The sequence below is a fragment of the Acanthopagrus latus genome, chromosome 23, assembly GCF_904848185.1.
Source record: "Acanthopagrus latus isolate v.2019 chromosome 23, fAcaLat1.1, whole genome shotgun sequence".
Taxonomy (NCBI): Eukaryota; Metazoa; Chordata; class Actinopteri; order Spariformes; family Sparidae; genus Acanthopagrus; species Acanthopagrus latus.
In genome coordinates this window covers 23,292,203-23,314,886 of record NC_051061.1, presented here as the reverse complement: position 1 = coordinate 23,314,886, position 22,684 = coordinate 23,292,203, and the positions used below count along the sequence as shown (strand labels likewise).

General features: G+C 44.3%; 1 protein-coding gene across 9 annotated transcripts in view; it reads right to left on the bottom strand.

The window, feature by feature from the left end:
• LOC119014606 (RNA binding protein fox-1 homolog 3-like) overlaps positions 1-22,684 on the bottom strand; it is a 422,323-nt gene that overhangs the window by 86,558 nt on the left and 313,081 nt on the right. For 2 of the 9 annotated variants that reach the window (XM_037089939.1, XM_037089942.1), the window contains exon 1: positions 6,420-6,811. The exons of the other annotated variants lie outside the window; for them this stretch is intronic. In XM_037089939.1, coding sequence (XP_036945834.1) covers positions 6,420-6,545 — 126 coding nt within the window. In that variant the 5' untranslated portion in view covers positions 6,546-6,811. Of the gene's footprint in view, positions 1-6,419; positions 6,812-22,684 lie in introns of those variants that run through there. 9 annotated transcript variants of the gene reach the window in all.

Genomic DNA, 22,684 nt, shown 5'->3' with positions numbered 1-22,684 from the left:
CATTATGACAGGAGCGACAAAAAAAAAGCTTCCTGGATTTCTGAGGGTTAAAGTTTGAGAGACATCATCGCTAACTAACCAGACGTGGTCCTCAGTGCTGCAGATAAACAGGTAACACAGAAAATCTCTCCCGCGGTGTCGTATTTTTCTCCCCAGCAGTAATTGTTTGACACTCACGTTAATTAAAAGCTTCATTATAAATTTGCCACCTTGGAAGAAAAAGAAAAAAATAAAAGCTGGGTAATTATTGGTGAGGTGAGGACATCTGCAACTGCAGCTTTGTTTTTCAACCAGCAGTGGAGTATATTAGCATCCGCAGCACTGTGAATGCTAATTCACCGGCACTGTAGGTCCAGGATATAGACAGGAGCACTACAGGCTAACGCTCAACATTAATGACTGGAGGATATTTAGCATTATTGGCAAAATGTAAATACACATTTATTGATGCAGTGCGCAGCGGCGTGCATGCAAAGCCCCGCGAGCCTCCACCTACAGACGACAGGAGTTCCTACATATGTAAGCTCAAAAATGTGGACGCTCGCATTAAAAATCCAGCCAGACCCCCGGTGGAAAGGCTTTGTTGGTGAGTAAATCTATTGCACTGTTTGTGCCAGTCTTCTATACAGGGAACAAATTTAATTTTGTTCCATTTACAAAGGTCTAGTGGAGTAAGACGGTGGGTAGCCTTAAGAAAAAAAACACACAAGTCAGCCCGACTGTGAAGTCTCTGTGAAGAACAAGGCAGCACTCGCTCACACACCAAATGAAATTTCAAAATAAACGACTGAGCTGTGATTTACAATTCTCCTCCGGGCCAGAGAAAAGTGAGAAAACATTTCAATCAGCCCCTCCGCCTTTGTTATGCCGCTATGAATCAGCTGTTTAAGGGACAAAACAGCTGAACGGCGGCGAGAGAAAGACTCTGAGTGATTTCACACCAGAACATAGAACATATTGAGAGGTATATTCCAGTGCCCATGAAATTGAGTTTTAAGTTTTTTTGATTTGTGCCTGATTGAATCTGAGTGAATTGTGCTCGACTGAATTGACTGAAAAACAACAAAGCTGCAGCCACTCTGTGATATAATGGAAATATTTCAAATACAGCGTTTACCTGTAACAGCGTGGCGCAGGAGGATCAGATGTTTGTGAAAACAGATGCAACAAACGTCTCGATCGCGACGAGAGCTGTGTTTTGTTAACAAAACCATCGATGTGTCAGTCTGCCTCTCGATGACTTCCTGTCTGTGAACATCAGCTCTTACTGAATCCTTTAAAAACACCTCACAAGTACAAAGTTTCAGTTTTAATAAAAAGTCTAATTTGTGTAATAAGCCGGTCCTGTTGGAGCTGCAGCAGACGTTAGCAGGGATTATTTTCAGCTGCAGATTATCACACGTCCGCTGCTCTGCTGAGCGTTTCCAGCAGCAGGACGGCGTACGTGGGATCGAGTCAAAATAAAAACTACAGTGACGCTCATTGATGTGTTTCTGGAGCTCCACGACACAGGAAGTGGATCCATCAGGGCTGGAACTGCTGATTATTTCAATAATAATAATAATTTTCCTCGTTTACTTTTAAAGATCAGCGATAGAAAGCGTTCTGAGCGGGAAAATCTGAATCTGGCCGTTTGTTTTCACGATTAATTGGTCGATTGGTGATAAAATGTTATAAAAATGCTTGTTGGAGCCAAAAGTGAGGTCTAAAACACAAACACTCTTCATTTACGGCCATAATTGACAAAGAAAAGCAGCAAATTTTCACATGAAAGAAACTGGAATCGACACACGTTTTGGCATTTCTGCTTTAAAAACGATGATTCCATCTCCAAAACAGAAGAAAACTAATTTCCTGATCGACGTATCGTCACAGCTCCGGCTTCATTTTTGACGATTCGTTCGTTTATTTTCATGTGGTTATAAAATATCACCAACCTCCACAGACGGAAGGGCGGACATGAGCAGTGAGAGTCGAACGCTGGATCGAAACAGAACCAACCATTGTATGTTAACCCTTGTCCCGGGGGGGTCGGGCTGTGGGGGTGGCGGTCCCATATGAAGCCCAGCGAGGCCGCGGCTCATTTCTCAAACTCATCTCCGATGCACCCACACCGGCCTAACGAGAGCCCATGTAGGGACAAAAACCTATTAGGCCTCCCCAGTTACAGACAGCATCTCCATTTACAGCTGTCAATAGTACAGCTTGGCCTACAATAATTATCCCCCAGGAAGGAGCCGTCTCTGCACGGCTCGCATTAGTCCGTCCCCGAGAGACCGCCAACCTGAATCCTTCGATATCTAAAGTCCCCGTGAATAGCGGCGCTTTGGGAGGCAGGATCAAGGCCTGAACCGAGGGGGAAGTGTGTCACGAGTATTCCCAGTCCTCTCCGCTCTGCATCCCTCGCCTTTAACCAGATGTATCAGTGTGTGTGTGCGTGTGTGTGTGTGAGGAAGGAGGGAGTCGGTTCCCAGTACAGTTGTAGAAAAGAGATCAGCATGAGTAGGAAGAGGAGGAGGAGGAGGAGGAGGCCGCTGAAACCAGAGAGCCCGGGCAATTCCTCCCAGGATCCACCGACATAAAAAGGATCGCCTCCTCTCGGTGACCTGAGCGTTTAGAAACGATACCGAAGCCGTGTACAGTTAAGGGGGAAATTCAAAACAGGCCCGACCAAAGAAGCCACAAAAAAGAAATCAATAGATGCAACAATAACAATAGACATCAGCGCGGCGGAATGCCATGATAGAAAATCCAATTACAAATCAAAGAGAGGCAATTTTAGAAAACGGCAGATCTGGAGATAAGTCCGAGGCAACGACGGAGAGAGAGATGTGACATCAAGACAGTAACAACTGCTGCTTTTTCCTCTTTAGACATAACTAACGCCCTGCTTCCCACCCAACAGCACCGTCTTAGATAATAGAGTTACATTTACGAGCGTTGCCATATGCCCACCCAGTGCCTGGTAAATAGAAAATCCATGAGATGCCATGTTTTTATGGCTCTGAAGACAGCTACTAACTACCATGAGCAAACCTGAGCTACCCCGTCAGCTCCGGCTCGCACCATAAATATATTTATACTTTAATACGGGCCTACAGCGGTGAGCATTGCATCCCGTAAAAGCCTCACCACACTGTAATTCATAACTCCCTCAATATCCAGCGCCATAACTCACGAAACGAGCCACTACAATACAAATTGACGGTAGGAGAGAAGTGACATCATCCTGCGGAAGGATGAAGCCGGCACCCCGTGTGGTGGAGAAACTCTCTCCCTGTCGAGGAGAGGGACGGCCCTTCAGCGCTGCTGTGATACCGCCACTTTCTTTCTTTCTTTTTTTTTTTTTTTTTTTTTTGTAATCAGAAGCCCACAGTTCTCCCACCACACCGCAGGGAGTCTCTCCTTGTGTTAATGAAAACAAACATTTAGCCGGGATTTATACGCGCCGCAGCCGACTACAAAGAGCATCAAAGCAAACTGCCTGGGAACACACACCCAAACACTGCTGCACACAAATAAAGGCAAGGTATGCTTCGCTAATCTTTTATGTAATAAACTCCTGTCTTCCTGTGATATCACGCGGCGCCATGTTCACACATAATAAGCAAAGCTGTTCCGAGCCCAACTTAATACAGTGTCTTATTTGAAATGCAAACAAACTGTGAGGCAGAGGCTATCACCTCAATCTATTCCCCCTTCTGTTCTCTGGCTGTCATCTTACACGAGCCGACGCTGCAGCCCTGCACTGTGGCAGGAGGAGGAGGAGGAGGAGGAGGAGGAGGAGGAGGAGGAGGAGGAGGGGGGAGGAGAGTGGCGGCGGCGGTGGTGGTGAGGGGGGGAGGTGGGAAACGGGGGCAGCATCCTACGAAGGATGGGTGATGTGGGAGGAAAGGGATGGTGGTGGTGGAGGGAGGAGGAGGAGGGATGGGGGAAGCTGGCCACAGTGTGATTCAGAGGGTTGTTTCCCCTCGCAGCGCTGCAGGGCGAGGATTTACCGCAAAGAGAAAAAAGAGAAGAGAGAGAGAACAAAAGCTGCTGATACATTAAAGGGATTTGAAACAGAAAAGGGATGTTTCATGAAAATAGCACACAGGAAGTGTCAGTTTCAGCTCCGCGCTGGACTTTTTTTTAAAAGGAACCTCGTGTGGATGTAAACACACCAACACACACGTGGACAGGTACACACACACACACTAACACACACTAACACACACTCTAGAGGCTTACCGGCCATCCTGAGGATTTGGATGTAACGGGGGGATGTAGTGGAAGGTAAACCCACCTAAAACTCACGTCGCTAACATTTTCTTATTTTTTCTTACTTGTGGAGAAGAAGCTCTCGAAAGCTTTCTCACAGCCTGACATAAAAAAAATATAAGGCAGCCATCGAAATATAAGCTATTAAAATGTTCTGAATCTGAAGATTAAGGTGCTCTTTAGTTTAATTTAATCAGAAAATAATTAATCTGAGAAATGTTTTCCCACCATCCCGAGGTGATAGATTATCCTCCAATTTGTCACCACTACATACACCGAGCCTGAAATCTAATTAACTGGAAGAAGAAGAAGAAGAAGAAGGAAAAAAAAAAACATGATCACAAATCTTTTTTGCTGCTTTATATTTTTGAGAGTTTGTGGCCTTGGCTGCTCTTCAATGTGTGTGTGTGTGTGTGTGTGGCACCTGGTTTGTCCACCCCCCCTCCATACCCTGGCGGGGTGTGCCCGCTCTGGACAGATGGGTGGGAGGGGGTGAGGGCCATTACCATGATGGTGGGGGAGAAAGTGGGGGAGTCAAAAAAAAAATGAGAGCGCAGGAGTTTCCATCGCGCACCGTTATTTCCCCTCAATCACTGCAGCAGCACACACTGTTTACTGCAACACATGCTGCTGGTAGTAAAAACAGAATTGGACCCTCACCTCACCCCTCCTCACCCCTCCTCACCCACCATCTCCCTGAATTAACACACGTGAATAATTCAGCAGACCGACAGCGTTCGGCCTCTTAAGAGTCACCTTGTTGTTGATTTTCTTTTTTTTTTTTTCTCCCTCCACACACACACAAAAATTGCCGTCTTCAGGTTTCACAAAACAACAGGATCAGTGACAGAATCAATTTCCAAAAGGAGGGAGGACACACACACACACACACACAATAAGAGTGGAAAATCAATGTTAATTTGCGGAGATATATAATTATTCAAAGTGCTGTCACTTGGTGGTGATCACCATTAGAAAAATGAAGGGGTGTAACAGAGATTGAAGAGCTCTCTGTGATGAATCAAGACGATATCAAACATTTTTTTTTTTTTTTTTTCCCCAGAAAGAAGAAAGTTTAGTGTCATTATTCGCGAGGCTGAATGTTTAAAACACATTTGTGGATTTTCTTTACAATGTAAAACAAGAGATATTTAATCCGAGATAAGCCCCCCACCCTGAAAAAAACTGCGGTAAGTAAAAGATGTAATCACTCGAGAGAGTTTTTGTTCCACGTTACAAAACTGAAATCTCTCTCTGACTGAAGCCAGCAGACGCAGATTCACTCAAATAATTTAAATAGCAGCGAAAAAACATAAAGCTTAATGTTACATGTGTTCATCCCAGAGGCCTCACAGCTCCGACTGTAGGAGTTTTTAAGGAAACTGAAATGTGTTTCCTAAAAAAAAGAAATAGAAATAAGTGAGTTGTGAGGAGCAGAGGCAGGCTGGGGGTCAGATTAGGTAACAGCACTCAGGAACAACACGGAGAGAAAGATTGAGGTGTTTTCTGCATAATTCTCAACAACAACAGCAACAACAAAAAAAAAAGGAGCTGCAGAGAAAGTTGACATCGAGATGATTTATGGAGGAATTAAAAACCACACAGCTCAGCGTGAGGACAGCCTTTATCTTCTTTTTACAGCAGAGAAGTGATGAGGAAGTCTGAGCATCAACAAAACTGACCGAGGAAACGTTTCCGAGCGCGGTGAGTCATGAAGCGACTGTACACAAACACTGCACGTCACACTGATCGCTAATTCACTGCTTTGATATCAAGAACAGAAAGAACAGAGGAGGAGGAGGAGGGAGAGCACACGAAGAATAGATTTAAAGAGCCGACCCCCCCCCCCCCATCACCTCCTCTCTCCACCCCCCTCAAAAGCAGGGTGAGGGTCAAGGGTTAGGGGGGTGGGTGAGAGTACTCAGGGTAACAACACAAAGCGAGCGCGATGCTATCACGTGCCGCCGCCACCGCCGAGGAGAGCATGGAGGAATGAGGAGGAGGGAACGAAAAAAAAAAAGGCACGCGGATGGAGAGAGCGTGAGGGGAGCGAGGAGGAGGAGGAGGAGGGGGAGGAGGGGGTGAGGAAGGGAGAAGAGCGCGAGCGAAGGGGCGACAAAAAAAAAAGAAAAAAAAAGCGAGCTTTCATTCAGTCTTACCTCGGGCAGGTAGAGGAACGCAGGGGGACACTGGAGCGAGTGAGGTAGCATCCCGGAGCCGGAGAGCAGCAGGCAGCCGGAGTTGGCCATGGAGCTCAGCGTGGGGTGACGGGACGCTTTGCGCATTTAGCAGGGAGATCCTTTCGCTCTACTCTCTTTCTTCCACTCTCTCTCTCTGGCTCGCTTGCTCCCACTCTCTCTCTCTCTCTCTCACTCTCTCTCTCTCTCTCGTCAGATCACTTCCTTTCTTCAGCCTCTTCTTCTTCTTCTTCTTGGCTTTTTAAATTTCCCCTCTCGCTGGCTTTTGTGTCTCTATTGAAGATGTAGCAGGGAGGCGAGCGGTGCGCAGACAATGTGCATGTTCCACCTTTATCACTAATGCACTCTCTCTCTCTCTCTCTCTCTCTCTCTCTCTCTCTCTCTCTCTCTCACTATCCCTGGCGCGACTCTGTTTACTTTGAGCGCGATAAAAGCCAACATAAGCATTCAGACACAGAAGGGGAGGTTCTGTGCAAGCCGAGGAGGGAGGGAGGGAGGGAGGGAGGAGGAGGAGGAGGAAGAAGAAGAGGAGGGGTTGTAGAGCCGACAGGGGGTTGGGTAGGTTAGGGTGGGGTTATAAAAGTGGTGGTGGTGGTGGTAGCAATGAGGGGGTGGGTGGTGGTGGTGGTGGTGGGGGGTTACTGATGATGTCCCCGATGGATTCATACATCAAACGGGGCCGGCTGAATAACAGAGGGGATGTGAATGACATTAGAACAGCTGATCCTGGGCATTAGCACCTCGTGGGACACTGCATGCTGCCTTTTAATTGCGGGGCCCCCCCAACCCGCAAACACACACATAAACACACACACCCCCTCGGTGGCCGGCGCCACCTCCCCTCGCCTCCCCGCATATGTGTGTGTGTGTGTGCATGCTCAAGGACACACACTGGTGTTACAGCATGTATAACAGATACATCCACGAAGCCACCGGGAAATGCGTTAAATCCAAAAGGAAAAAAAAAAAAAAGAAAAGGCGGTGGCGGCAGCTTTCAGGGGCCCCGGCAGTGACGATCCTTCTTGCATCTTTCCTGAGCTGTTAATATGCATCCAGCCACACACGTATCAGCGAGCACGCTAAACTGTACAGGCAAAAAAAAAACCAACCCAGAGCTTCCTTTTAATGTATCTTTTTTTGATTAATTCTGTTTGATACGGCTTTAAAAGAAGCAGACAAAGAGAATGTACAAGATGTATCTGTTACATCACAGGCAGCCAGTTTTTTTTTTGGGGTGTGTGTGGAGGCTCCATTACCTTGGAGTTGTTGGAAAACACAAGAAATATATCTTCACTCTTGTCCAACAAAAAACCTCCACAAAACCTCAGAGAATCAGTGCAACACGGGTTGTCTACGCCGCACCGCACTGCACCGCGTGGGTTACTCTTGATCTTGTAATTCTTCTTAATACAATCAAGTCGAGGCGATTTATATTTATGAGGCCCGAAGTTACAAATTACATGCCCTCTGTAGATCCCAGAGCACGACGCCGTCACGTGACATTAAGAAGCGGGCCGGAGGAATTAAAGGGATGGATGGAGAGTGGTTCGATCTATCGGTTGGCATTTTTTTAGTGATTTTGTTTTCTCTCTGACTCAAAGATCCGGTGCACACTGATAGCTCTTCCCCGGTTGAAAACACAGCTAAGACAATCAGGCCTCTTTTAAGCAGGATTAAGAAACAAGGATTGTTATCTTTCTGTGCCGGAGCCAGAAGAACGGCAATGGAGAGGAAACTGCCACAAAGACGGAGATGTGCATGGGTGAGATGGATGCAGCTGTACGAGTTGCTGTAAATCAATGATCTGAATGTGCCGCTGCTGTCTGGATGTAAGCGAATCTGCACCGATGTGTTTTATTGTTGCTGTTGTTGCTCAGGTCTGCACAGTGTGTGGACCCAAACCTCAAATGTCTCTGCTTTTACGGCGAACAGTAATTCTTAAGATTTATAAGAAGTCCCAGATACTGAATGCAAAAGACGGAGCCTTTACAGTCCGATGAGAATTGCTCACTTCCTGGTTAGTTTAATTTGTCTGCCCTTGTTTTTAAAGCATTTTTTTCTGAGCTTGACGATAGTTTTACAAATGTAAAACCTCTGGAAATCCAAAATTCTTGTGTCTTTACAGCCCGTTCTCACTCCCAACGCATATAATACAGCAGCTTCGCTCCTGAGTATGACTCTGTAGTCTGTGGTAGACTATAGTATATTTGTATATGTTATGTAATTCAGTTAATGTACGTTCATTAAATAACATGCAATGCACAGTGACACACTTTGAGTTTTACGACTCAAGCAACCTAACCAGGTAGATTTGGTTGCAGGTTTTCTCGCCGCTGTTCCCAAAAGGGAAATATTGGTACTGTAAATAAACTAATTAAAGAATTTAGTCTGGAACTGCTGCAACTGTACCTGCCATGTGATATGATTTGTTGTGATATGGCACCATACAAGTAAAACCCTAGCTCATTATTTGAAGCTTTATTGTGAAAGTCTAACTGGATGTTGCACATTGCATATTATTGCTCACTGAGGGGCAGGTGGAGCATCGTAGTTCGAAGCTGAGTTGAGATTGAAATGCGTCAGATTTTCTCACTTTGCCTTATTTTTGAATAACTTTTCTAAGCTTGACAAGAGTTTTACAAATATAAAACCTCTGGAAATCAACAAAAACATTCTTGTATCTTTTCAGCCTTTTCTCACTCCCAACACGTAAAATACAGCAGCTTCGCTCCTGAGTATGACTCTGTAGTTGGTGGTAGACTAGAGTGATTTTTTTTAATGTTACATATTTCAATTATTGTACATTTATTAAATAACTTATGTTGCACAATGACACACTTTGAGTTTTACGACTGAACAGTTATTTTAACCCAAAGCAACCAAACCTGGTAGTTTTTGTAGCAGGTTTTCTCGCCACTGTTCTCAAGTGGTTCCCAAATGTTGGTAGCGTAAATAAATTAATTAAAGAGTTTAGTCTGGAACTGCTGCAACTGTAGAGTGTCGTGTGCTACGTTTTGTTGTGATATGATGCCAATAAACCCCTAGCTCATTATTTGAAGCTTTGTTATGAAAGTCTAACTCGACGTCGCATATTATGTATCACTGCCCACTGATGGGCAGGTGGAGCGTCATAGTTTGAAGCTGAGTTGAGAATGAGACTCCTCGGTCTTTCATAACATGTTCTGGGCTGCAGAGGGATGTTTTTGCTTCAGTACTGCGAGCGGCCTCCGGGTTAAATTGGATGTACCCTTTGGCTGAGTGGTGCCACCACATCCAGGTCTCCTAAATCAGTGTCTTGGTTCCTACCACAGCTCCCGTGTCGACTAAAGAAGCCGTCGACGGGTCAGATAGACGATGTGAACATGAAGTCGTGCTGTAGAGCTTCACTCAGAGATCCTGCAGCACATTACCTGCAGTCTCACCTTCTGAGTTTAGCTGCTCCGGCCACACTGACAGTAATAATAGGCTCCTGCTGCGGGCGACACAACACGAGCACGGAGGAGAATTAACTCACTCTGGGACGCTCCCGCCGCAGATTAAACAATTCCCAGCATGCAGCAGGAGGGCGGCTGACCCGCAATTACACAGTCGTACTTGTATTTCATGAACTCGACTGAAAGAACCAAAATTTAAATGAAACGCTAAGCCATCTTGGGTGCAGGTATACAGTCTCATTCCTGGATAATTGGCTCGACTGTTTGATGCAAAGATCAATCGTCACGTATGTGGCGTGGACGCGGCTCGATGGTTTGGCGTCGAAGACGGGTATCCGTCTCCGTGTCTCGCCTCTGTGTGTGTTTTTCTGTCTCTCGCTCTTTTTTTCTGTCTTCCTGTCTTTCTGTCTGTCTCACCCAGTTAATAATTTAAATGAGCACTGCCAGATCACTCCCTTCAAAGGGGAGTTGCTGGAATGTTCTCAACTGTGCCTTTTTCTTTTTGTCATGTGAAATCAAAGCCGCTCAAACGCGGTGGAGATATCCTCAGTTTAACTCCCCACGCTGCTGTTCTGCCAATTAAAGAAAGATCAACAACCGCTGCGAACGGCTCACAGTCGATCACCAAAAGAAGGGAGGAAAAAAAAAGTGATCTTAGTCATTATCATCCTCATCATCACTTTTGTCACTGTCGCCCTTTGTCTTCCTCTATTTCTTCCTTGCGGCGCAATCACCACATCGCTGTGGCAGCCCTGTAATAATCAGCATAATCATTATTACCACAATCACCATCATCATCACTGTCACTGTCGACTCTGTCACGTCTGTCTTCCCAGGCCGTGTTGCTGGCCTGCTTCAGAGCGGGGAATCACCCTCCGAGGCAGGACTTAAAAACCTTTGATTCTCATTCAGGCTGCATGTGTGTGGATTTGCGCAGGTGTGTATGTGTTGTGTGTTTAAATCCTGCCTCTGAGATTCAGCTGATTTGAAGCATTACAAGCTTTTTAAATCCCGTTTTTAATCTCCTCTCAAAAAAAAAAAAAAAAAAAACATCCACTAACACATCCGTCCGTGTTGTGTGTGTGTGTGTGTGTGGAATAGCTTGTCTTGTTGAGGCTGTGTTATTTTAATGTGCTCCTCAAAAAAAAAAAAAAAAAGAAAAGAAAAAGGTTGAAAGCAGCAGTTCTCGCAGTAAGAAGCCATCACATGCACCGAGAGCTCAGTCAGCAATAATCAAAGGCAATACAAGCGGCGACTAATGGGGCCCAAACGATTGGCGGCACATTCCTGTTCTCCACTGTTTATCGTATGACCGCTGATCAATACCGCGCACTTGCACTAATCTTCATAAGAGATGACTGTTTATTTCCCTTAACTCCCATCACTCTGACAGTGGAGGAGGAAGTGCTCACATCCTTTACTTAAGTAAGAGAAGCAATAACACGGCGGTGTAAAGTAATCTTTTAAAAAGACGAGAGTCTGGCTGTAAAAAAAAAAAAAAAAAAAAAAAAAAATCTCTTCAATCAGCAAAAAGAAATCGTTATGTAGTCGGACTCAGTGTTTTAAGTGTTTGATCTATAAATACAACATTTTGTCTACAGATTGTGTGTTTTATGTGAAAGCGTCAGTGAATGTTGCTGTTTTTAACGGACATAATTACCATGTGTCATCAAACTACCTTCACTCCGACAGTAGAGGAGGACATATTCAGGGTTTACACGGCGCAAAATGATCCTACATACAACTTCTGTAACGTGGAAGTGTGTAAAGTCTCATCAGTAAAATAATAGTGTAAAAAATGGAGAGAGGATCTTGATGGTTGAGGTGCAGTTGAGTATTTTATCCATAAATGCCACATTTTGTGAAGAGAGCTTGTGTTTTATGTGCAAATCTAAAATGTTTTTATTGTCATTTTTCATCCCTGTGGCTTCAAGTTTTTTAGTATTCAGATCCTTAACTTAAGTCATAGAAGCAATGACACAGTGAAATTATCCTGCATTCAACATCTCTTATGCGAAAGAGCAAAATAAATAGCTATGCGTCAAAAGTAACACACACATGTTTGGTATTTGCTTGGTGATCAATCGATCAATGGTAATCATTTAATCTCCTGTGTCATTTCTCAGGAACAATGTCGTGACATTTGCCTCTTAAATATGAGGATTTGCTGCGTTTCTTTATCATTCGTGACTCAGAATGAAGAGTCTTTTGGTTTTTGTAATGCTGTGATGAGATTCGTCACCATTTTTTTGACATTTTATCGGCTGAACGATGAATCGACGAGTCGTGAAAACTCGCAGCCCAGAATGTAAAATTCCTACCGTTTTAATTTACATTATTGTCGTCTCTTTATCATTTTAATACCCCCCTTTTTAAAATATAAAGTCTTTAAAAAGATTTTAATAGTTTGCATTTGTCATCTTTTATTCACTGTTCAATCGCAGTTTTTTAAGTTTTATGTCTCAAAGCCTGTTTCAGAAGTTTCTCTGCACGCTGCCAGGAGTAATGTTCTGCTGGGGAAATACATAATCTATAAGTTTCTAAATTAACTTATTGCCTAAAAGTAAAGAAATTTGAATATAGAGAGTCTGAAATGACAAAAATCAGTTTATAAAACACTCAAACGTGTGTACATTTTTAATGATGGGATGTAAAACACCCCTCCGGTTGCTAAACCTGTCAGATTTATGTCCAAGTACAACACCTTCTACTATAAAGTAGTAGAAATAAGAAGGGGAGAGCAGAAAATGAGAAGCTGGTACAGTTCTGCTGCACTTCACTATGGACACAGCTCCCCCATCAGGACGACCGCCAGAGTTAGACAAACACAAACATGTGAGAATGGGGATTATGCAATATTATGCACGGACACAAACTTTGTAAATATGTATGAAAGTAAACACGGACCTCTGTCACATTCTCCATTAGTCACAGTGTAGGGCATAATTAGCCCATCTGAGCTGCTGCTGTGATCAGTCGAGCTGGAGAAAGAGATTGTCGAGTCCGAAGGGGGGAGCAGTGTGTTTCCCTCCACCACCACCACCAGCACCACCACCCCACCGGACACTCAACCGAGTCCTCGGGAGACGCACTCTGAAGAAAAAACAAAGCAGCAGTGTTTGGTGCTGGTGGACTTTCGTTGAGAAGCGGCGAGGCCTTTGGAGGGGCACCCTTGAAGTGCCCCTCTGACAGGCTTCCTCATTATCTGGCATCTCCAGAGTGCCAGCCAACCCCGCTGTAGAAGAGGGGGCACGAGGACGCCTCAATCAGCCGCCCCGGGGGTACCCGGAGAGGGGAGGGTTGTGCTCTCGCTAAAGGTCCGCTGATTATATCTCGGGCCCAGAGCTTCAGGGATCCCCACTAATTAAAGGTTGTGTCATATCTGTTAGAGATAACAAACCTATGTAGCTCATCTTTTTTTTAAATCAAGGAGTTCCCTCCCCTCCTCCCCGCCGATATCTGCGCTCTTCTGCATCATGTCAGGTTTAGGCTTTGGTCTGTATTCAAGGCTGACCAGCTCCTCCTGCACCCAGAGGACAGGGTTCCTGTTTAACCTGCCCTCACCCATCGCAGCATGCCAGCAGTGTTGTGGAGGCATCAGGGATCCTTTGTCTAGAGGCATAATTAAAGCTCTCGTTCATTATTTCTTCACTTTGAGCGCAGATCTGAGTAATTAGGAGGCAGTGCCGCGGGGAGGAGGCAGTGGGGGGGGTTTCATGGAGGGAAAAAACACGCACACAATCACATGTCTGCACTCATAAACTCCAGAAGAACGTGTGCGGGGGGGGAAGAAAAAAAAAACAAGCACTTGTTCAATCTCAGCACCAAATGAGCCGCATTCATCTCCCACCTATCTTTGGATGCCAATATCTGGCACCGAGTGAAGTATGCTTTTTCTCCCCTCAAAGCTGTCATGTACTAATGCATTGATTAAAAATTTTGATTAAATGGACAGTTAAGGGAGGAACTGCAAGAGTGATCTGCGATCCATGCCTCAATTGGACGCTGGGATAGGATGTGGGGGCCTTGGCTTTTTTGCTGCGTGTGGAGCTCAGGCACTTGCTTCTCTAATGGATTTTGAAACAGAGCTTGGCTTTTATATGGTGTCATTCATCCTCATATGTTTTCGCCTGCCGCGTCTCAAAATCACTGCTTCTTTATGGCAAACTAATGCACCCGCTGCTAAGATCAGCAGGTTGGCTGCGGCCATCGCTCACCGAGCTCCGGCCAGGTATCAGGACATTTTTTTTTTCTTTTTTCGAAAAAAGCTTCCATCGGAGGAGGCAGAGCGGAAACCGAAAGGTGCACTGACTCTGTCTCCCGCACCATCATACATCAAGCCCTCCACGCCGCACCGTCTCCACCCAACACGCACATACACACACACGGCTCCTCCCGCCGCTTTGACAAGGCAGGAAAGGAGGGGGTGATGGAGCTTTATGGCAGCGGACAGTCATGTCAATACATCGAGCGTTTTACCACCCTCTTATCCAAAGGTCTGGGTTTGCTTGTCTCCACGAAGCACAGGGGCCAGAGGATGTGTGATAGTCGTGGTGGTGGGTGGAGGACAGGGAAAGGTTTTGTTGAGGCATTGTGGGAGACAACAAACGGGGTTGATGGCTCACGCCCTGCTGGCCCTCTAGGCCGAGAGACGGCTATGATGGAGAGAGAGCTGACAGGGCAGAGGGACGGCCAAGCATGGAAATCACATCAGATCAATGATGAAAAATTCAGTGGCGGCAAGAGTCGCTCCTGGGGATGAAGTCACATGGTGCATGTAAGCGTGTGACTACTGAATGTACATGGGGAGGCTAATGTGTCAGCCAGCAAATATGCATTCACCCATTTTGTCCTCCAGGGTTGGAGCGGTTAGTTAGAAACAGGCTTAATGGCAGCAAGGAATGAATGTAAGAGAGACAAAAGGACACGATGGAGGAGCTACACTTGTATATGCAGACTTCTGTCGGTATTTAAAATTACAAGTTTGTCCCCGGGGGCTTTACAGTCTGTCACACATCATCCTCTACCCGGCCGCCTCGTTTCTTTTTCCACACGGTTTTGTTTTCAGTCTGTAATTACGGATGTTTGCCTCTAATATTCAGTGTAAGGAAATGCATTTCTTACGGATGGATGGACACACCACTGCAGACATTTTCCTGTTTTAAGATGTGCATTAAGGAGACTGGCGATGCATGGCGACGAAGAAGTGAGGAGGGTGGCCTGTCAGGTGAACCGTGCAACCACTGCGCATGTTACGAAGCTAGCAAACGACAAATGTTAGCGACATATGCTGTCGAACCTTTTACTGGGAATCAAATTAATGAGGAGTTTCTTGGGGGGGTTACCAGGAAACGATTATGGGGGATGCTTTTAATAAAAGTTCAAGTCCTTTCTTTAGCTAAGTGGGCTAAACAGTAGTAAAAATGTTGGTAGTCTTCACTTGATGAAGCTGCTATCTTCATCTTCATGAATTAATGATACACCTTACCAATCACTCTCAGAAAGATGATAAGGATCCTGTTACCGTGGAAAACACTGGTTTTAGTTTGGAACTTTGCCCATATTCCGCGCAACGTAACATGGAGGTTAGGAATAAGCCAGATAAATATGGAGATGTATTACATTCATAAGTCAGTTAGTGGATTCGTCTTTATGTGAACACACTCTCCAGCACAGACTCGGTCACTGTCTGTTTTTGTATTATTTGTATCTTGTGTCTTTTTTGCAAATTTGAAAATCAATGTCATAACTATTTTAAGTTTAAAGGAGCACGATGTGATTCAGAGAGGTTGTGTCTACAATATCGATAGTACAGAAACTCAGAAATATTCCAAATTCCCAAAACTGAGTAGACAGGGTCCGCAAAATATAAACAAAGTAAAACGGTATGAAACTGTAACCTCCTTAAACATCAGTTTGTTTATCCAGTTATTCAGTCATGAAAACAAATAGTTTGTTTATTGAGTTTAGATATAAAAATAGTCTTCTAACGTGTCTAGTGCCAGTTTGAACCTCATCCTCGTCTGTGCTTTCACTCCACACTCAACTCTCCGCTCGTAGGAGTGAAGCTGCTGTACAACTTCACTTTTGTCTATTTTTATAACGCAGAAGTGCAAGAAACACACGCACACAACCGAGCACTACTGTAATCATACTAAGTTACCAATCAATAAGTCAGGCCAATGTTCTCACATCCAGTCCTCAGAGTCCAGACTACTGCTGCTTTTCTCTTCTGCCACCCACCTAATTGCATTCACCTGTTGTCGCAGGGTCCTGAATCCGAGAGTGGATACTACCTGGCAGCGCCGCGTGTGAAGGTACAGGACGCGCTGCTCGACAGGCGCACATTACACATATCAGTCGTTCTTTATAGCTCCGAAAAAATGTGCCATAATTCATATCCATCCACGGCAATCATTCTCAAAATCTACCATCTTTGTACGTTTCAGATTTCATTGACGTTCTGTGGAGAGAAAAAAAAAAAAAAAAGGCAACCTTAACCATAATGGCTGCAGCCCAAAGCGAAGTCAATTACATAGATTGGTGCAGTGACATAAAGTGTATTCCATTTGGGAGCAGATTGGTCATGCCCAGTAATGTTCTCTTCCAGCAGGCATACCTTTGACCATTACTCTAAACAGGCAGTTGGGGATCCAGAGACCTATTTCCCACAACTGTGAGCGCTGCTGTGTCTCCCAGAGGGGTCAGGGGTTCACACTGCTGCTACCACCCTCTCATATTTAGCAGCGGCAAGTGAGAAATGGTACATCAATACTGCCAGACGCGCGAGGGCCACAGCGGCACACCAACACACACATATCATATCAGGACGGCGCGGGGCGTGTCGGGAGATGTGTGAATATGTCTGCAACTGTACGACTGTCGGCACGTGAAACACCTCGACTACACGTGTTGTGTTCGGTAGATTTTAAACCCGCTGTTGGTGGATTTAGCAGTCATACGTTTGTGCATTTAAATGGTATTCATGTTTCTTCAACTTAAAGATATAATAGGTGACATTTCTGCATTAAAAGCGTCAAAACAAAGAGACCTTTGTTGGGTATTCTGAAGTTGAATTTAGGCAAATTATTTGAAACGATGTGCAAAACAGACATCTTTTATTTTACTCAGAGAAACAGATCTAACAATGAGTCAGAGATTCACATCAGATAGATTTCCATCAGCAATGATAGTTGTCTAAAACAACAACTCCCATGATCCCACGCTGCTTGCATCTTTTGTTTTGAAATTCCAGACTGTGTGTACTGCTTCCTGTCAGAACATTTCTTTGAGTTGGAGTCGCAGTATGTCATTTCTGCCACAGTCAAAACAATAAAGAAAAAAAAAACATGAATATAAAACGGACTGTGTTGTTTTGTTGACGTTGTTAAGCAGTGTGGGATCATGGGAGTTGTAGGCGTCATTGTTAAACAACCACCATCGCTGATGGAAATCTGTCTGACGTGACTCAGGTTGAGTTCATAGACAGGAATTACTTATTCAGGATCCAAAGGTATTCTGTTAACATTACAGGAATAAATAAGGTGCACTTAGATTACAGATATATTTAGTAAAAAAGGGGATTACAGGAAGTAATCTCTGATCAATCATCTGATGTTTCCCAGAAGTTATAACGTTTTTCTCTTGGTTTGAACAGTTTGTTGGAAACATTTAGAATAATCTAAGCTCACAACGTATCAGAATATATATCAACAATCTGTTTTTTTTGTGGAAATGTCACAGATTACAGCCTTGAAAGGTCCTATGTTTACGATTAAGGAGAATTAATTAGCAGAGATGTGACACAGTTTTCATAATTATGTTTTTCTTAGTGTATCATCGCCTGAAACCAATAATTGTTGTGTTTTCATGAGCCTTTTACATCTACAGGGGAGCTGGGACTCTCTTTAATGTTTCTACGGTAGCCTAGAACAGACAAACTACTGAGTCTTACACACTGTACATTTAAGACTGCATTTCCCATAATCCACCTTACTTCCTGTCATCAGAGGAGTTCTGCTATTTTACAGCTTGTTTCTTTATTTGCTCTCAGCTGACATATTGATTTATTGTTATTGTGTTGTTGGTTATTGTATATTTTCTGGTTTTTGGCTTGTTGGTCGGGCGGTGCTTATTATTCTCATCCTGCCAGTTGGCACCTTTTCACATTTTTACAGAACAAACTCAATCAATCACCTCCTCAGAAAAATAATAATCGACAGATAAGCTGACGATGAAAAACGATCCATAGTTTCAGCCCCTCGTTTTTCACCTCTTTCAAACATCTCTAATAACCAGAGAACTAAAAAAAAAAAGTATCTTGACGTCAATCAATCCGATGAGTTTTCCATCGGATCTGAACGAGAGGCTCGCCGTGTCAGATGCAATAACGAGATCATTTAACATCTTTAAACATCGTGAAATAGAAGAGCGCTGGAGGATCCACAGCGTTTAATAATTCCTGATCAGGGTTTTTAAGACAATGACGGCATCTGTACTTTGCGTGATTGTTTGTTTTAATCATTTATGGAGTTGAAGAGCTCGCTGAGGTTTCCCCTGCAGCTCCCTCTCTCTCACCTTTTAACCCCCTTTTAAGCTTAATTTCTTCTCCCAGAGCGAAACCGTCAAAGTCCAGGCTAAAGACTGAAAGTGACCCAGCTTCTCCATCGCAGCCCCGGAGGCGGTGGACGTCGCAGTGGCTAAATCAATGCCTCCCTTTGAATCGCTTCACAAATACCATTTGTTCCAAAAGGCCTTTTCATAAATCCGAGTGTTGAATCTTTTATGTGGCGTGTTTTTTTTTTTTTTTTTTTCCATTTTTCCGGCTGCATCTTTTTTTTTTCTTTTTTTTTTTTTTGTGTTACGACGTCTGCTTGGTAAGCGCCTGTGTTTTGAGAAGTGCTTCTTAAATAGAAGCTCTAAATATAAAAGTTTGCGTGGGCGTGTGCCTCTGTCCCAGTCCCGATGTGTTTCCCTCAGTGTTTGGGTGTTTGTATCTCTGTTGGTGTGTCTCTGGCTGGAGATGTGCTTTTTGTGTAGAACCTGCGAGGCTATAACACCCTCCTGTGTAGCATGAAGTGCCCGCAGCGTCTGCTGTTGTTACCTAAGATCCAACCCTGCCCTCTGACCACATCACCAGCAGCAGCAACAACAGCGATCCCCGCCACCTCCTGCATTCTTTCCATTCCAGCGCCATCAAAACGTAGCTACGGGGACTCTCGCACTGATACAGATTTTCCACGGACATCTGCCCGCGGAACGACGGCGGTGGTGGCGGCGGCTCGGAGAGAAAGGGGTTTGAGAAATTCTGCCCAAAGGTGGTGGAAGAAATGTGAGCGTAATATCTCTGGAGTGTGGGAGTCATGAATGTAATATCATACTGAAGCAAAATGCTGCGATCCCTGCTCAATATTTTAAAAGATGTCTGGTTTTAATGCCGCCCTGTTGAGGGCATAATATCGATGGTTCCAATGGAAAATGTTAAAGTGTCAAACTCTGCGAGGCGCATGTGTGTGTGTGAGAGAGAAAATTACAAACATACATATATACACACACACCGAGGTGTCAAAGGTAAGTGTTCAGGCACAGCGCCCTCGGCGAGAGGGATTGTTTTCCCTGGTCATGCGTGTCCGTCGCGATCAGTCATGCTCATGTTGCTGTATTACTTCCTGTGACGCTCACTCGCTCTTTCCCTAATGCTTCTTTTTCTCCACTCTCTAAATGCTATCTGTCAGTAGGTGTTGCAGGACTGATAGAGGCTCGTCTGTTGCCTTTCTCATTACAGCGGGGGAGACAAAACCCGGCAAGCGCAGTAACCTTTCATGGAGACAGAGGGAGGGAGGCATCCACACAGAGCCAGCACCTCCGTCTACTTGACATAACCCTATTACCGCTTCCTTAATTTGTCCTGCCGTGACAACTCGCAGCCAAAGAAACGGTTAAAAGAATGAGTGAACAAAAGCTGCATTGCATTATGGGGGGTGGAGGAGGGAGGGGAGGGGAGGGGGAGTTGTTGAGGGTGGAAGACAATGGGGAGGCAGAGCTGATGCATCAGCCATATTGGATCATTTCTAAAGCGCCGCGCGTTGTCCGGAGGTGGGCCCTGATTTACTCCACGTAACTGATCGCTCGCTCTCGGAAATCCTGTTGTTCATTAGTTCAACTTTTTGTTTCACGTGTCTTTCTGGTGTGCAAGCCTTAAAAAAAAAATCAGCCGGCTCATCAACTTAATCAAAAGAGTTTACCTGAGCGAGATTTAAAAAAAAAAAGCTGCAATATGTTGATAATGTTTTATTCCGTTTGGCCTCGTCTCCGAGAACGAGACACTTTGTGTTCAACGTAATAATGTTTCCGTCCTCATTTAATATGTACAAACAGCACGACTCTGAAGAAAAACCTTCAGCGCGCCTCTTCTTTTGTTTCCTAAATCTGTTTGTACAAAAAAAAAACATGATCAAAGCTTCACGCAGGCAGCGAGTGTACCTCCACACCGAAATGACAACGTCTCAAACAAAAAAAAAAAAGAACTAAATGACTGGCAAAATGAGTAACAGCTTCAAAATGGCTGATAATAAGAGCTGCTGAAGTATGAGCTCAGTGAAAGTGCCAGACACTCAGACAAATGTGACACTAAATCCTGCATTTGGCACATCCTAAGTAAACAAAAGTGTTGATAAAAGGAAGCCAAAGCAATCTTCTTTTGTGCGCAAAATTTACAACAAAAAAAAAAAGAGGGAAAAAAAAGGGCTTTCTTCTCTCTGTGGCAGCCCCTCGCTTCAGCTCAGACACCTCCGCTGAAAGACTTCTCTGTAATCACACATAAGCTGTGACATCTCAAATATCCACTATAATAATCTGTAACAAACTGATCAAACACAACGCTGAATTAACCTAAATACACACCCTGAAATAACTCTTTTACACAGTATGTTTCCCTGTCAGGACACTGCCGGCTGTTTCTCAATAGATATTAAGTGCATTAAGTGCAATTCTGAGGTCCATTTTTATACAGCTGCTCTATTTTTATATGTGATTCACCTAAATTGTGTTTTATTTATTTGTCCAAGTAATCGCGCACATGTGAGGAATCACTCAGTTTTTACGCAGCGTTCAGTGTAACTACAAATAAACAGAAACGCAGCTCGGAACGAGAACTAGACAAATACGTTAAAGTTAAAGAATAAAAGTTACTAAAAGGACGGACTTTGCAAAAAACATACCCAACGGTACGGCGAAAGGTAAAACAGTCCAAGAAAGTTCTGTTAAATAAACAGTTTTACATTCAGAACTTGAGGGAAGAAGCTGCCACTGCTTTTTATATTTTGTTCTCGTCAGCAAATCCCATGAAAAAGACTCACTAGTGGAGGAAACAGTGCATCTGTTGGGGGACTATTTTCAGCGGTGGATTAATCCACACTTGGCGCTCCGGCGAGTGTTTCTAACAGCAGAATGGTGAATATGGGACGGAGTCAAAATAAACTTCAGTGTGTGTGAGTTATGGCTGCAACTAATGATTACTGTCATGATTATTTTCACAGTTAAAGCAGTGATATATAATTATTTTACTTTAAAACTTTTAAAAGCATGCTAACCAGCTAGCATCCCCTCCTTCCTGTCTCGTGATACCATGTTGTACCTCAAGAGGCGATAGAGAGTAACTGTAACGTCTCGTCTGCCTTCAGTCCAGCGTGAGACGATGAAGAAGTAGCAGCAACACATCCAACATGCAGCACTTTTAATTCATTGTTTAGTTTATAAATTACACAAGGAGTTTGAAAAAAGCCCAAAGTGACGTCTTCAAAACACAAAATCTGTTGAACTCACAGTCCAAAACCTAAAGACTATTCTTTTACATCACAAATGACAACGGAAAGCAGAAGATTGTCAAGTTTAAGAAGCTGGAACTGACACATATTTGACTTTTGTTGCTAGTAATCAATCAATCTACTAATTATTGCAGCTCTATGAAGGACTGTGTTGCCCAGTGTGGCTCGCTGAAGTGTTTTTCGGACAGCGATGGCACAGAGGAAGAAGATATATCAGACTTTGATACAGAGATACTACTTGTAAGTAAATATATTCATTGTTGGTTGTGTTTGTTGTTGTAAATTTCGACTTTTCCTCGGGTAAAGGAGGAGAATATGTCTTCCACCGCTGTGTGTTTTATGTATCTGGTTGCAGCAACAGTGGCGTGTTTGGAATTTTTTATTTTTTGTTTTTTTTTGGGTGGAGGGAGAAGAAACAAAAGGCCGGGCAGCGGATGAGTAATAAAGTCGTCTTTCTGCACACTCCTGAGCTTCAACTGTGGTGAGTCACCTGGTTTACAAGCACACTTTAATGTGTTTGAAGAACGGAAACGGTACTGGAGAGTTTTTTCCACCAACAGTCCCACCCCGGGCGCCACGATGACCCCGCGGTGTCGGGGACCGGTTCCCCTCCTCCCTCCTCTCTGGCCTCTGATCTGGGCTGCAGCGGTGGCAGCCATGGGTGTGGGTTCAACGCCTGAGCGCGGGAGCTGTCTATGTAGAGAGATTAAAGGGCCGGTATCGATCCACAAGCGCTCATGCATTTTGCATGAGGAAGACATTGTCAAAGAGGCGTCTCAGATTAAAAAAAAAAACTAGTAGAGGGAGAGTTCTAGAAAATATGCTGAACTCTGTGAAAAATCTTAATGTTGAAGTGTTATGCATGTAAACTCGCTTTTATATATTGGATTGTCCATGAACTCTCATCGACCCGAGATATTACTCGTTTTTCATTTCTTCCCCCTCCTCACCGCCGCCTCACCGCCGC